Consider the following 17245-nt stretch of genomic DNA (forward strand, 5'->3'; position numbering starts at 1 on the left):
GGTAATCTCAACAACTATCAAGGATTGTATACGCAGCTGAAGGTATAACAAGTGGGATAAATTAGTAGTTAAGAAATCACAAAACAAATTTGTGGGAAAAAATATTAATTGTTTTTAAATGATATTAGTGTTATTTAATTGAATACATTAGGTAACAATAATAATAAAATTGCCCAAATTACACAACATGAACGAAAACACTGAAAGTCACCAACAATTTGTATTCGTACCTTTGTGTTACCTTCAAAAGAAATAAATGAAACCACGCCGAGCTGGCAGGCACACGATTCAGGCCATTTTGATCAGTGGATTTTCAAACCAATATGGCGCCCGGCGGGAGAAAAAGAAATTTTAAATAAATTATGCAAGAACCTCACGTTTCTCTAAGAATTGTGGGATTTCCAGGACTTAAATTCCCCAATCAGAGTGGCCATTTTGAAGAGCATTTCCTTGCGGTCATTTTGAGGCCCAATTGAAGTCTCTACGGTGAGTAAGAGCATAGATAATTCGTTTTAAATACAAAGCATTTTTGCCAAAGACGATTCATTAATTCTTGTGCATATTTCAAGAGAAAGGATAAAGTATCTGCTTAGAAAGCTCATTCAAAAATTCTAAAACCATGGATACCTCGAAATACCCGTTCTGCATCACAATTCCTCATGATTAGTTTTGGTAACTTGCTATTCGTCTTACAAATTTTTCCCGCGATTCTGCGTTTGGAAGATACCAAGTTTCGTTCATACAGTCTATCTTTTTCCTGGAACCTTTTTAGCTCGCGTTTCTGGAAGACCCCTTTTGAAAATTATAAATCCTGTTCGTAAATTGACACATGATTAAGCTTATAATTATACAGTTTGAAAAATATCACACCAAATAATTACCTTAGTATTATTAAGTGTTTGTTAGAAGAAAAGGAGGAAGATGGGGCATAAGCTTAAGTATAAAAGGTAGCTTGAAGTTTTTGTTTTGACAGTTGTTCCTGTATTATTAATCAAGTCTACTCCAGTCAACACATTCACCTGCAGGCATGTGGTATGTTCTAGAATACTCAAGGACTAAGGATTGATTGATAGATTGGTTTTATTTTTCAGGATGTTTGCATCAAAAGTCTGAACGCTATTATGGAATTTCAAAATGGCATAGTTTGTTGTTCAAATTCGTCAAGTAGGAAATGACTTTACTAGCACATCATGATGCTCCAAAACAGAGCTTAATGGAAAGATGACCAGAGAATAGTTTTAGAGAAACTGAACAATGGGTTGCAAAGGAAGGAAATGTGGAAGAAGTCCTAAGGCAGTATCAAAACAGAAATTCCCTCTTGGAACTCTGGCAGCTAGACGAAGGGAGCTTAGAGAAGAGTTTATTGGTCATTCAGCTATTTACAAAGCTGAGAGAAAGAGACTAAAATGCCTGAAAGAAAAGGTAGTTATGATTATTCAGCTTAGCCAGTTAAGTTACAGGAAGTTTTACACAGTTTGAAAAATAGAAAGAAAACCACAGTGTATTTAGTGAATTTATTTATTATTTTGTACCCTCCAGTGGTAACTGTGAATTTACAGTTCCATTAAAGAAACTGATGTTATCACACTTGATGCTCAATGAAAATTTAGAGGAAAGAGGAGTACAATTGTACACTAAAGTTTTTGTTAAGGAAGTGAAGCATACAAAACAAAAAGGATAGGATAAATTGCAAAAACGTCACTGCATATTCTCTGGTTTTATTGTATTTGCATAGGTAAAGCGAGTTCAGAAAGATGTTGTACAGTTAGCTGAGACTCAGCAGGCAGTTAGTAGTGGTAAAAGAAAGTTTTTGAGCAGGAACAGGCATCCAACATGTATTAAAGAAGACAATTCAGAGAAATACGAGGTTCCTCCAGCCAAAAGGTCATGTAACAGGAGGAAGACGGAAACCATAGATACTTGCAATAGTATCCATGGGGGAGATAGTAAAGATAAAGGTCCAGCCCTAGATGGAATGTGGTTAACATTAGTTAATGAATCAACCCCTGTTAGGTTAGCTAATTATGTAAACGTGTCAAATAAAATGATGTCAAAGGTTGTTCCAAAAGTTTGTGAGAGGCTTCTTAGAGATTTTGAAAGCAGTAAAACAAACCAGGTACGCAGTACGCGGTTTTGTATGGTAAAGGTCTTCTTAGCAAAGAGAAGTACAAAGCTGTACGCCCAAACCTTACAATGACACCCAAAAAATCACATAAAAATGTGTCCTTAAAGTTTATGCCTGGGGTACCTTTGCCAAAGTTGCTTCCATATGACAAGCTAATGCAATTTGTAAAATCAGTTGACATAGGTAATGTTAGAGACATGGAGGAAGATTTCTGTAGTGATTTAGAGGAAGATGGGAAAGTTCATGGTGTATACGGGGAAATAGAAGAGTATTTGCTAGAGCTTGCCAAAATGTATATTCATATTGATCAAGACGAGTCATTCCTATTACATTTCAGTTGTGAGCCTTTTCATTTCCGAGTTGCTGTTGGAGCAGACGGTGCTCCATTCGGGAAGGATGATGAAGCAACGGCTTGGCTCATATCATTTTTAAATGTAGGTGAGCGTGTTGTAAGTCTCAATCCCTGGTTGAGTAGCTGTAGTTGGTTATTTATATTTTACTCGTTTAAAGAGTATAATTATAATAATAATAATTATTATTATTATTATTATCAAGTGTTCATTCTATATTTCTCGCCACTATTGGTATATTGCCTATTTTCCTACATACAATATTTTGAGTAGAACCATTCCTATTTATGTAATTTACACATTCACAGGGTAACTTTAACCAAAATTCAATAAAGTGTTTTTAACAAGAAGAATACATTGGTGTTTTACTTCCCTGAGTTGTAGGAGAATGCATGTTTTATGAGTCAAATGAGTCAATGAGTCATGCGTCACGAGTCAATGAGACTTGCAGTCAATATAGCAACAATTTGTTGATTAAGCCTAAGCCCTCGTTTCAGTGATTAGCTTTCATTTTATGGTTTAATTAACTGGACTAACTCGTTGACTCATTGAGTCATTGACTCACGACTCATTGACTCATTGACTCATAAATACTTAACACTCGAGTTGTAGTAATTGATATTGATCACATTTCTTCTCCGGTGTTTGGTTTCTACAATTATTATAATACAACACAATATAATATTATGTACTTGATGTTTTATGCTTCATTAGGTGCTATCAGTAAACATTTACTATACATCGCAACTAAGATTCCCTGGCCTCAAGGCTACTGTAATTCAGCCAATAGTCAATAGGTATAGCATCAAAAGATAATAATTATAATCCCTGAAGCATGGTGGCTCCACACAGACCCTGTGTAACTTACTGTATTTCAATCAAGAACCTTTTATGCATTAGCAAAATTGAGGTACCCCACAAAAGCCCCCCTCCTGCCCAGGATTGACAGTTGAGCTCATGCACTCTTCCATGGTGTTAAATCTTTGTGGGGCAGGGGGCCCCAAGAAGACAAATTTTGTCATAAGCAAGCTAGTTTCAACACAGTACAAATTACACCTCTTGACATCTGCATACTTATTAATTTTTATGGTGGTAGTGCCTAACATGACACCAGAAATTTTTCCCCTATCCTGGTTCCTACCTACTGCCTTTCTCCTATCTTTACTCTCAGGTTCCATTCCCCCCCCCCCCCCCACCCAAATCAACCTAAAATTTCTTTTCGATTTTTATGTGTTTTATCGCCCACATTACTGCTGAGTGATCAGTCGTGTAAATCTGATGACTTAAAGATTTATTGATAGAAAGTAACCTTTACCTACACAGAGTATCCCTGTTTACAAATACTGTTGTATCTGGATTTCAATTTTGTAGCAATGAACTTACAGTAACGAAAGGCCGGGGCACAAAAAGGAAACTTTGTCCATGTTCAAAATTGACTACAAACTGAACTGGGGTACCCCAAAACGATTATAGTGACCATACCTACATCTGAAGCGCATCACCTCCAACCTTTTGGAGTAATAAATTATTGCAGGATGGTTTACATTCACAATGACAATGCTGTGGGAATTATCTTTCTCTTGTTTGTACATGATGTTTTCGTGCTCTATACACTTGCCATACTTGTTAGCCAATTCCAAGAAAATGTACTTTAAATCAGAAAAGTTGTTAAATCTGATTTCCTCAATATGCTTGGTATTTTTTGCCAACAATCCTCCACCTCGCTCTGACAGGCATGCAGCCTTGAAGCATTCGTAAACTTCGAAAGGCACGTCCTTAGCGAACTTTACTGTCCATAGAGCTGAGCCATTTGGCTTTCTTCTCAGTTTTTGTAGGATGGATTTGTTCCATGACTCAACTGATTGTGACAACATACGAGCGGCCTGAGCAAGATGGTACTTGTAGGCCCTTTCTTGAGGCAAGGTATGTTTCTTCACTATGGCTCTGGTAAGTTGTAACAATTCCCCACCAATCTTTCCGTTCTAAGCTCTTTTTTGACGCCTCGCGATGAGTTAATAATGCCGTTTACTACTTCGTGAATTTGAACAACAAACTCCGCCATTTTGAAATTCAGAGCACCTCTTGCATTACCGCTGGTAACACACCCCGCCGGCGCCGTTATATGAAATGGCCTGATTTGATTTGCTTCTGACGTGGCGTGAGAACACTTAAGATGATACTAGGTTTACTGGGCTAGGTACTTTATTTTTACTCCGGCATTGAAAACAATGGTTCTGATAAAATTCACTTTCCAAAAATGCAAATAATCATTTCCTGTCATCACTAGCCCAAGACTTTCCAAGGGCGAAACAATGACATGCCGAAACTATCAAAACAGTACAGAAAGTCTGATTCAATGAAGAATTTGCTAAGGTGGTTGAATTGTAAACTGATCAAAATCACTCACTTCTAACAACCTCTTTTTCGTGTGACATTTTAGCTAATCAATATCGTTGCAGTCAGATTTCAGGAGACCTCTCTGCATCTAAGTTGATCTATAGAAATATACACATTAATACAGGGCTCGAAACTGCGACTGATGCAGTCACAAAAGCAACTAAGGGAATTTTTACAGTTTTGCGACAAAAACAGTCACGTTAGTCGCAAAATCGCGATTACTAGCTCACTCTGTCAATTCAATAAACGTTTTTAAAATATGCAGTGTTTGACGTTTGTGACATGTTGGTGTTTTTTCTCCGCAGTTCAAGATATGGTGCACTAATGAGAGAGTTGTTTGTTAAAGTACACCTAACCACAAATATCTTTGTGTTGCTCAGGAAAATCTCTCCTTTTTCAACAGGCAAATTTTACCCTTTCACCTGATCCACGACTGAGCTTCTAGACTCATGGGTAAAATATTATCCCTGATCCGACATCACAAACTGCTTCAAAAGATTGCAAACATCTTTTAAAGCAGCTTGTGAGACCAATTTGTCTTGGTCACAAAATAATTGAGGTTAGGTGCACTTTAAAAGCAATAATGTTTAGCTTAGTGCAAATTCTGGTGCAGGGCGGGTGGAGTTGGCACCAAGTCTCCGTCTTAGGGTCATGCTGGCACTTCTCTGAGTTCCTCTCCGAGTTACCTTCCTGGCAAGGCTTGACATGAGGTCATTAAGCTCTCTGCTCCCCCAAGGAAGAGGGCTGATGCAGAGAATTCTTGCTTTCGTGCATCAACATCTGAATCTGAGTCTCCTTGGTCACAATTATCAGAATCATCTGTTATGGATTCTTCTTTTTCTCATTGTTCATGTAGGGCAAATATCTTGCCTTGTCAGCCTCTGCTATAGTGCTTGAGTGTTTTAAGCCATTGCACCGCTTCAGCCGTTTCTATCAAGCAATAATTATTAGAAATAATAATAGCGGAGCTCTGCGCGCATGTAGCACCATTGTTAAGAAAATATGGTAACCCATCGATGCGAGGCATCTTAGTTTTAAAGCCATGACGTCATCAACCGTAAGTACGTACTTACTTACGTCTGTCCGTACGTCCACTCCTCCATGTATGCCAATCTGACCGGTATCATGCTAGTTTACAGCATACATCTTTGATATTAAACACCTGTCAAAACAAGGTATCCGCTGACCAGTATCACGTGACCAAGCTTAAAGCTCACTGAGGTGAGCTGTTATTTTTTTATGTTGACCACTGACCAGGTACTGGTTTTCCATTGGATTGCAGGCTCAACCCAGGTTAACTCACCTGAACATAAGCGATGCTTCATTTTTCGCATGCTTTCTGTGGCTCGACACGGGTACATGGCCATACTTCATATCAACGAAAGTTCTTATACAGTCAACGCTTCTCGTGTTCAGGTGGAAAACGGTTTGGAAGATGTTTTCTTTCTGCATTTTTCGCTGGTTTCAATCCAGTTTGACATATCATGATATCTGTGGTCCACACTGGTGGCTACGCAAGTCAAGCTTCAGCGGAATGTAAACTTAAAGCGGAGTGTTTATTTTTAATTTGCTTAGAGCTGCTTTTGTCTCTGTATTGCAATGTTTGGCATATCTTTATAACCAAGTGTGACACCCTGTATGGAAAATAGTTACAATCCCAACAATCCAACGCTTGTTACATGAAAATGATTGTTTGCAGTTCTTAACCACGCATCCTATAATTCAAGGATAAATTTGCCTGCCCTCAGGCAATCAAGGTAGAATACACCGTACCTTTTTCAGGGTGATAATATTTTTGACATGTAAGATGTTGCAACCATGAGCTTTACCTTAAACCACAGAAGCCTCTCTGAACAAACACCATCACCAAATTTATCTGTGGCCTCCTCCCAGCGTTTAAATTGAAAAAAGTTCACAACGGCCTCCTTCACTTGTGAAAGGGCCCTAACAATGTTAGCCTCCTTCTTGAGCTCTTTGAGACTGATTTCCTTCTCTTTCACCTACATGTAACAAGTAAGACACCAATTGAAGTTATAAAATGATTTGAAATTTACAATCTTATTCGTCAAATAGGCAAGTACTACAGTCGAACCCCATCACTGAAGAAGACAGAAAAGGGATAAAATTTAAAAAAATCTCTGCTAGCGGGTTCTAACGAGAGATTTATCATGACTGTGCCCGAAATTCCGAGTGATGTAGCCCCATATTTAATCTCTAGATGGACGAAACTCTGTTTTGTAGAACGTAGGTCATCAAGTATTATTTAAATGCTTCTTTGTTCACATTGAGATTACTCAAATAAAGAAGCAATTGGACAAATGCGTTCGGCAATGTTTATTACGGTATAATGAGATCAAAGGCTAATGCCCTTCGCAGCGAGACGACTGACATAAAAAAGCGATGAAGACAATAAGCAGTCATTAATGTCGCTTGCTTATTAACGCGCTTGGAAACCCAGCCTTGTAAAGTCCACGCTAAACAAGATTGATGTGGAGGCTTTGAAGAGAGACCTTAAAAAATTTGAGGAAAATCATCCTTTGGGAGTGTCAAGGGCATGGGCTCAGTGGCTGCAGGAAATTGAAAAACTTTTGGAGATTCCTGATCACTGGCAGTGGCCTTTAGAAATTCTTCAAGGTTGTTCTAAAGTGCAGAGGCCAGTGATTGAGGCTGTCACCATTCCTGATAATTTGCAAGCCATGCGTGACAGAGAAACAGTGGAGACTCAACAGGTGTGTTTCATTGTTTATGGCAAGTGATGGTTAGTACATGTATCATGAGTACCAAACACAGGCTTGGCACAGTTTATGTGTATCCCATAGATTTTTGAGGTGTCAAATATAACTATACTAACCCAGGACCTAGTATAATTTTGCTATAAGAGGAGAACGAGAAAGTGGCCCAGAATTCTTCCTTACACCTTGATACATGTACTTGTAAAAATGAAATTGGTTACAAGAAAATTGAATTATACACATCTGCACATAGTTATTACAATTACCATGATCTATGGAATCTCGTTTAGATCTACACTGGACGATACAGGCCATCACGAGAGCGGGAAAACCCCGTCGAAGCTGTTGATGACTGCTTGCAGAACATTGAGGTGGGAACTTTTGTGGCAGTCTACCTGACCAATTATGATAAAGTGCCAGTAATTGGAAAGGTTCTTGAAGTGACTGAAGATTAGGTGAAGGTCCACTACTGGAAAGGATCTTTTAAGGGGAAGTGGAGTCCCCAAGATGTGCCCAAAAGGCAGACTCCATGGGTTGATGAACTTCCCAAAACTTGCATTATCTTATGTTCATTTTCATTAACTGAGGACAGCAGACTACTGCCATCTACCAGGAAACATCTCCAAGATGAGTATGCTAGGTTAAAACAGGAAGAGTAGCATTGATTACAACCCACCCATTCATTTTTGCACGATTTTATTGGCTACTTTACATCATGTGGTGGACACCTATCATGCAATACCCCCATCTGCGTTGATATTTGTTCAGCGATAATGTTTTTTACAAAAATTTAAACATTTATTTTACATGACAGGTTGTCAAGTTTTTGTCCAATCACAGTAATAATTAACTTAATTAATTCAATCAAATGTACTTCTTACATCAGTTGCAAGCATTCACATAAATGGATTTTTCGATCAAATTGTTGCTTTCTATGAAATTGAATGGGAGGTTTATAAAGTAATTAAAGCCCTTCCTGGCTTGCTGGTACAGTTGCTGAGAGATTTTTCTCAAAATCTCATTTTGCCCTAGAACCTTCACTTCTCAACCAAATATTCATTTTCCAGCGGTGGACATTATCAGCCGACATACCAGCCACCTAAAAGGGGTTTACTTCCTGTTATTTATGATACCTTTCACTGCAGCACTTGGATCCATATCTGTAAGTTCTTTTTTAAAAATAATTTGATCCGCAGTCTTGTCTTGTGAACTCGTACGATTAACATGGTTGTGTAACTTACCGTTTTGTGTGAATGGACAAGAACTATTTTGCAAAGCAAAAGTCCCTGACCTCTTCTGTTTGGCAGCAGGTTTTTAGATACCCTTTACATAGAATACATTGACCCACTGGAAAGTAGAAACTGCAAATTATAAATTTTAATTCCTGTCCTCATCATCATCCCTGGTGTGAAGTGCAGCAGTGTTCTTGAATGTTTTCGGTTTCTGTTTTATTGCAGTACTGTGCTTCATATTCCATGTTTACTTATTTTATATTAGGTCTTGTAAAGCTTGTAAAATAAAAATTATAATTTCTCATAAAATTATTGCATAAAGCAGGCTAATTCTGGCAGAGAAAGTGGAGTGAGTAATCTAACGGTTTTGGGCAATTACAAACTTTCTTGTCCTAATACTGTATGTAGGTACTGTTCAGTACTGAACAAATGTTCTCCGTTTACTGCTGTGATTTTAAGGGTCCATACATCAGTGCAGTACAGGATTGTGTACAGTTTATAGCTGCATACTTCTGTGTCGTTCGAGACTAACGCTAATGACTTAATCACTGTAATATGAAGATTCTAAACTTATAATGGCTTAGGTCACAGTAGCTCGTTAGATTGTGAACATTTTCGTTGTAAGCGGAAGCAGATCGAGAAGCCACCGGGTAACTATACATTTGATATTTAAGACCTTGTTTCTGCTTTGTAATTATTACTTATGAGGACATACATATTTCTTAGATTTCGAACGCACTCCTCGTCACGTATGCTACTGAATAAAATGGAACTGTGATAAGCCTGTGTTTGAAACCGATGGTGTTAAAGGACCGTGAACAACGAAACATTCGAAATCCGTTTAGCAAATAGCAAAACCTCCGTGGGCAAAAAGATGTCGGCCGCGGAAGAAGCAAAAATCATCGGAAGATCTGCTAAAGGAAGATTCACAAGAAAAAGGAATGAGCTTCTCAAATCTATCGCTGACAAGAGAAACAGAGAGATCATCGAAAGCAATTATTCTCAGCTGGTAGAAGCATGGGGACTCTTAGAAAGCAAACTCGATTTATACGCCATGTATTTGACTGACGAAGAAGTAGAAACTGCCGATAACTGGATAACGGAAGTCCAAGAATCATTCACGGAAGCTATGACTATGAAGATGAGTTACATAAACGACATAGTAGCAATAGAATCTAGAGAGCGCGCAGAAGCAGAGCATGAAGAAGTGAGAAACAAAGAGCGCGAGCAAATACAGAGAATAATTGATCAAACAGCTATAAGAAGAAGCACGGCACAAGTTGTTTTTGAAACATCGTGCCAAAGCGTTATCAACATCCTAGAATCAGATAAGGGTACGATCTCTACCATCCAAAAATTTCAGCTCCAACTTGAAGAAGCATTTAAGGAACGCAAACAAACTAATAAGGAGCTACTTAATTTGCTGACACAAGAATCAGCAGAATCTGAAATCAGATGGATTCACGATATTCAAAGAAAGTACAACGGGATAATTGAAAAACTAGATGTGCAAATTGTTAAAGATGAACAACTAAAGGAATCAAAGCAAGCGATAAAGGAAAAAACGACCAACCTTAGCTTGGAGAAAATAAAATTGCCCAAATTTGATGGTGAAATACGAGAATATCCACAGTTTAAAAGAGATTTCCAAAGGCATGTTGAGCCCACCTTAGACAAAGGCGATGTTTCGTACGTCTTACGATCCTGTCTCGGTAAAGAACCTTACGAAACAGTAAAGAGTGTAGACGATGACATTAACGAAATGTGGAAACGCCTCGATGATAAGTACGGAGACCCCGCCAAGGTTGCAGATGTGATCATTGACAGTATTCGACGAACCAAAATCATCAGAGAAGGAGAAGATAAACGACTCGTCGAATTTGTAAACATGTTGGAGGACGGATACAGAGACCTAAGAAGACTTGGATTTGAGGCAGAGATTACAACGACCAGTTCTGTAAGCATTATAGAAAGAAAATTACCGATGGATATAAGGAGAGAGTGGGCTCAATCAGTCAGCTCAGATGCAAGTATGGTTGACAAGATGAACAAGTTTCCTAGCCTTTTACGATTTTTACTAAGCACTTCGGGCTTACAACTCCAACACGGCAATGTCTAAAGCAGTCGCGCACCACGCAACCGCGAGAGAATACACTGACGAAAGACAATCGAATTATTCTAAATGCTTGTTCCACAACAACGCTGAGCACTGGACAAGTGAATGTAAATTATATCTGTCCGAATCAGTAAATGGAAGAAAAAGAATGTTAAAGGAAAAGGGTGCGTGTTGGTCATGCTTGAAAAGAGGACATCGCATACATGATTGTAAAAGAAAAGGAAATTGTGGCATAAACGACTGCGCAGGAAAACATCATAGAACCATCCACGAGGAAAGAAAAGAAGTCACAGCATCAGCAAATATCTGCAGCAACTCACAAATCGATACATGTCTCCTGCAACTTCAAAGAATAAAAACAAAGAGAGGATACGTAAACGTCATGTGGGACAACGCGGCTTCCATATCACTCATCACAAACAAAAGGGCACGGGAAGAGAAACTAAAGGGAATACGGGTAGAGCTGTCTATCATAAAAGTGGGTGCGAAAAGCGAGAAGATTGCATCAGAAAAGTACCGGCTATGTCTCATTGACAAAAAAGGCCAAATTGTCGAGTTTGACGTTTATGGCATCGACAAGATCACCTCAGACATTCAAAGCATAAATATTGATGGTATAGTGCAATTGTTCAAAAACGTTTCAAAGGAAGAAATTGTGCCCCCTACCGGAGCAATCGATGTCCTAATAGGCTATGAATACGCTGGATTTCACCCTGAGAGAGAGCAAAACTCAGAACACTTGCTGCTTCTGAAGAATCGCTTCGGCCGATGCATAGGAGGAACACACCCATTAATCAAGGAAACCAGTGTGAAACCTAATCTCAGTGATGTAAAAGTCCTTCATGTTATGAAAGCGAACGTAGAGGATTTCTACAACATCGAAAATCTTGGAATCGAGTGTAAACCCCGCTGTGGAGGATGTAAATGCGGGAGATGTCCCATTGGGAGTAAAGAGTACAGCATTAAAGAGGAAAGAGAACTTGAGCTGATCGACAAAAATCTCGAATATGACTATCAGGATGGTCGATGGATTGCAGAATATCCTTGGATCAAAAACCCTTCTGCAGTCCCAGATAACAGGCGAGTAGCCGTGGCAATGCTGATCTCTGCGGAGAAAAGGCTCCTCAAGAACCCTCAGCACGCCAGAATTTACGATATGCAAATAAAAGATATGGTTGCCCGTAAACTCAGTAAAGAAGAACTAAACAGTTACAAAGGCCCCATACATTATATCTCGCATCATGAAGTTCTCAAACCAGATTCGAAGTCTACACCGGTTAGAATAGTGTTCAATAGTAGCGCTAAGTACATGGGCCATGTACTTAATGAATATTGGGCAAAAGGTCCAGGTCTACTCAACAATCTAGTGGGAGTATTAATACGGTTTAGGGAGAACCAAGTAGCATTGATGGGTGATATCAGGAAGATGTACCATACAGTAAAGACGAAGCCAATAGATCAGCACACCCACCGATTCTTATGGCGAGATATGGACACGACGAGAGAACCAGATACATATATCATACAAAGAGTATCATTTGGTGATAAGCCGTCAGGCACCATTGCGACAGTAGCCCTAAGAAAAACCGCTGAGATGGGAAGAGAAAGGTACCCACAAGCAGCACAAATTATCCAAGATAATACTTACATGGATGACATCATTGACAGCACTGAGGACCTACCAACAGTGCAAACAATTGCCAGCGATATTGAGAATTTGATTAAGAAGGGTGGATTCCAAGTCAAGGGCTGGATATTTTCAGATGATCCTATAAATCAAGACAAAACGGCTATACCTAGCGAGCCAAATACATCGACAGAGAAAGTCCTCGGAATAATCTGGAATCCAGTCAAGGATTACTTATGCTTTGAAGTTAAACTAAACTTTTCACGTAAGAAACACAAGTTGCGCATCAAAACAGATTCAAAGACTAATCCGCTCCCCTACGAAATTACAGAACAGCTAACGAAACGCATTATTCTTTCACAAGTTAATAGCATCTACGATCCGCTCGGATTATCCGGAACTTTTCACAGTGAGATCGAAAATAATGATGCGTCAGATATGGGCAAGCGACATCAAGATGAACTGGGACAATCCTATTCCGGAGGAGAATAAGCGAGATTGGATAATGTTCTTCAAAGAACTACATGAGATGGACAATGTCAAATTTAAAAGATGCATGAAGCCACGTGATACGGTCGGAGATCCAATATTGATTATCTTTAGCGATGGATCCAGCCAAGCCTTCGGCGCATGTGCTTACGTAAGATGGGAACTAAAGGGTGGCCTGTTTAAAAGTAGCCTGATTCTGTCCAAAAACCGCCTTGCCCCAATTAAGAAGATGTCTATTGACCGCATAGAACTATGCGGAGTAATAATCAACAAACGACTAAAAGTGCTCATACAACAGCATTGCAGATATCATTTCCAGAAATTCTACCATATCGTTGATTCCCAAATAGTGCATGCTATGATTCAAAAGGATTCCTATGGTTTCAACACATTTGCCGCGACGCGCATAGGGGAAATTCAAGAAGGCACTGATCCTAAAGATTGGTACTGGGTCGAAAGCGAGTATAACATTGCCGATTGGTTAACGAGAGGCAAGAAACCGAGCGAGCTTGGTTTTGGTAGTAGTTGGCAGGATGGACCCACATTCCTTAACCAACCCGAGAGTGAATGGCCAATAAGTCGTAATTACGCTGAACAACAATTACCGAACATGGTGAAAACCGTAAGAATTGCGACTGCAGTTATAAAGGACGATATAGTAACCAGAATTAACATAAACAATTATTCCAACTATAAGAGATTGCTACGAGTGACAGCGCGAGTTTTGTCGATGTATCACACAGATTCGAAACCTACATTCTTTAATGTCAAAAGGGAACCCACTGCAGAAGATCTCATGAAGGCTGAAGATCTGTGGATCAAAGAAGCTCAGAGGAACATGCACGAAGAACTCAAGGCAGGAAAATACAAACGTCTATGTCCTCGCCTACGTAAAGATGGAATATATGTCGTGGGAGGTCGTGCCACCCGTTGGATGGAAATGAGTTACAACAAAAGCGAAGTTATATTATTACACTATGAGCATCGCTTCTCACGTCTCTACGCAGAATATGTCCATAACAGGGGACATTACGCAGTATTAACAACTGCCAGTAAAATTCGCTCCAAATTCTGGATTACAAAGCTACTTAAGATGACGAAATCAATCAAATACAACTTTATCATATGCAGAAAGCTTGATAAAAAACTAAGTGAGCAAGTAATGGGAGAACTTCCAGAGGAGAGACTCAAGCCCTCTCCAGCCTGGCATTGCACAGCTATTGACTTGTTTGGTCCCTTCAAGATTAAAGATGAAGTAAGAAAACGAACGACAGGAAAAGCGTACGGAGTTATCTTCAACTGCTTAGGAACACGAGCCGTGTATCTACAATCGGCGACAAAATTAGTTGAGACAGTTGCCAACAGAGCACACTGGCAACGACACATTCATTGTTTGCAAAGAAAACTTGTCCAGAAAGTACGTTTCCGGGATACCCCTCCCTCCCCCACCCTAATCAATGTTGTACCGCTGTCTACAAGGCTCGTAGAAAACAGAAAAACACAACATTGTCCCGGGGGTGCGGGGGAGGGGGCCATTTGCGCCGCCGAGCTTGAAATCGACTCTAAAGGATAAGAGTGTCTCAACAATTTTGACGCCGATTGTCTGTATGAAAAAACTTTGTATGAAGTGTAATTACGACTTCTGATAAGCGTTTTTTTGCATTAATATATGAAATATACACATTTCAATAGCGTTTATGCGTTGTCATGTCATATAGGTCGAACATGGTTTTCACACAGAACATTTCTAAAGAGATAACGGCATGTATACGCTTGCCATCTATTTGCGAAGGGCGGAAAGTGAATGATATTGTCAGGGGAAGTGATATCTCACGGGCTTCGATGTACCGCATTCTAAAAAAAGAGAAATTTTAACGCAAGTAATCACTACCGAGAACGTCAGTTACAACGGCCAAAATGTGGATGTCGAACGCGCAGCGAAGTTAAGTTCACGCCACAAACGCTTATTATTGAGAGAAAGGACATCGTACTAAATAATGACAATTTCAAGACGATTTGTGCAGTGTTTTGGATTTGACATACCTTGAAATAAAGTCATACTTTCGGAACATTGCGTGATGTTTAGCATTCCCTTTTGAAATTCACCATACATAATTCCATTTCAACTTGTTACAAGGGATATGACCCATAAAAAAGAGGGAAATATAAATAGCAAAGACAGTTTATAACTCCTGGGACAAAAAAAGAGCAGCAAACAGTGCTGTACTCTGATTTTAGGAACTCCGCGGAGGAGTGGCCACGAGTAACCACGAGTAACCATAATTAACAAGTAGAATAATTACATTATCTTTTTATAATAATCTTGTGGTTACTCGTGGTTACTCGTGGTTACTCTTGGTAAATGAGAAAATATTGTTTCTTTACTCCCAAAAACATTCATTTCCCACCAAAACCAGCTCTGCAAAGCATCTGCGACAAGGTGGAAAGTCTTTTTGCACCGACATAGCAATTTGAGCGTGGAAAGCAAATGTGTTCCCCGGCTGAAACAGCTACTATGTCTGTTTCCCGTTCATCTGCGACACCACTTCGACCAACAAAATCGGCTTCTTCTGATGAATTGGAGTTAGAGGCATAACCCTTTAACAAATCCATACTTTAACGCTACTGACAAATAGCGTATTAAAGAAGGCAAAAGTGAACAGGTCCTTTGCACTTACGTCACAATCTTCGCTTCGCACAGGACAACGCATTTTTCACACTTGAAAAAGAGAATAATAAACTATCCGCAATTTTTTAGACCTGTAAAAAGTCTTTCACTCATGCGGTCGTATTGACGGACAGACTGGACTACAGGTGCCCATATAAAGGGTATAATGGAAGTTTTCTGAAACAGACAATCGGCGACAAAATTAGTTGAGACAGTTGCCAACAGAGCACACTGGCAATGACACATTCATTGTTTGCAAAGAAAACTTGTCCAGAAAGTACGTTTCCGGGATACCCCTCCCTCCCCCACCCTAATCAATGTTGTACCGCTGTCTACAAGGCTCGTAGAAAACAGAAAAACACAACATTGTCCCGGGGGTGCGGGGGGGGGGGGGCCATTTGCGCCGCCGAGCTTGAAATCGACTCTAAAGGATAAGAGTGTCTCAACAATTTTGAGGTCGATTGTAGATCTTACAGCGGATTACAGCACTGAAAAGTTTTTAATGGTGTTGAGAAGATTTGTTTCCTTAAGAGGTTATCCATTCAAACTTTACTCCGATAACAGATCTCAGCTAGTTGCAGCTAATAAAGAACTGAAAAGTGTTACCAAAGGATGGGACTGGGAAGAATTAAAAGCATTCGGAAACATAGAAGGTTTCCAGTGGGAATTCACAACAGCTGATGCTCCCTGGCAAAACGGAGTTTCTGAGGCTCTTGTAAAATCAGTCATAAGAGCTATTGCCGCAGCCATCCATGAAAGCATTCTGACCTTTTCAGAGCTACAGACAGTTTTATTTGAGATCGCAAATTTGATTAATGAGAGACCCATTGGCAGACATCCAACATCACCCGATGATGGAACATATTTATGTCGCAACGACCTTTTACTAGGAAGATCAACTGCCAGAGTGCCAAGTGGACCTTTCAAATTTACATCCAACCCACAACATCGATTTGCATTCATTCAAGGCATCGTTAACAGCTTTTGGAAAAAATGGACAAGAGATTACTTCCCCAGCCTTATTATTAGACAAAAATGGCACACTGCACAATGCAATATGATTGTTGGAGACATCGTCTTGATGCAAGACTCAAACCAAATCAGGGGACAGTGGAAACTCGGTAGAGTGTCAAAAATTTACCCAGGGAAAGACGGAAAGGTTCGTAAAGTAGAGGTACAGTACAAGAATCCCAGGCCAGGTGAACCTGTGACTAAATACGATGGGAGAGGTTATGTCACTGTTGAACGAGCTGTCCACCGTCTTATAGTATTACTGCCAGAAGAGGACAATAGAGACAAATCAAACTAATCGATTGTTGACTCTGATCATTAACTCAAAATCTGTAAAAAAAAAAAAAAAAGAAATTTTTTTTTTTGTTCGAGCGGGGGAGTGTGTCGTTCGAGACTAACGCTAATGACTTAATCACTGTAATATGAAGATTCTAAACTTATAATGGCTTACGTCACAGTAGCTCGTTAGATTGTGAACATTTTCGTTGTAAGCGGAAG

At 39.5% G+C, this 17245-nt stretch overlaps 2 protein-coding genes across 2 annotated transcripts; both read left to right on the forward strand.

The window, feature by feature from the left end:
• Positions 1–11100: 11100 nt before the first annotated feature.
• Positions 11101–13071, forward strand: LOC138046532 (uncharacterized). The gene has a single exon (XM_068893149.1). It carries the CDS (start codon positions 11101–11103, stop codon positions 13069–13071), a length of 1971 nt encoding a protein of 656 aa, XP_068749250.1.
• Positions 13072–13084: 13 nt separating this feature from the next.
• Positions 13085–17045, forward strand: LOC138046533 (uncharacterized). Its single transcript, XM_068893150.1, has 2 exons — positions 13085–14349; positions 16268–17045. Exons 1-2 carry the CDS (start codon positions 13085–13087, stop codon positions 17043–17045), a joined length of 2043 nt encoding a protein of 680 aa, XP_068749251.1.
• The last annotated feature ends 200 nt before the right edge of the window (positions 17046–17245 follow it).

The sequence above is a fragment of the Montipora capricornis genome, chromosome 4 (assembly GCF_036669925.1).
Source record: "Montipora capricornis isolate CH-2021 chromosome 4, ASM3666992v2, whole genome shotgun sequence".
NCBI lineage: Eukaryota > Metazoa > Cnidaria > Anthozoa > Scleractinia > Acroporidae > Montipora > Montipora capricornis.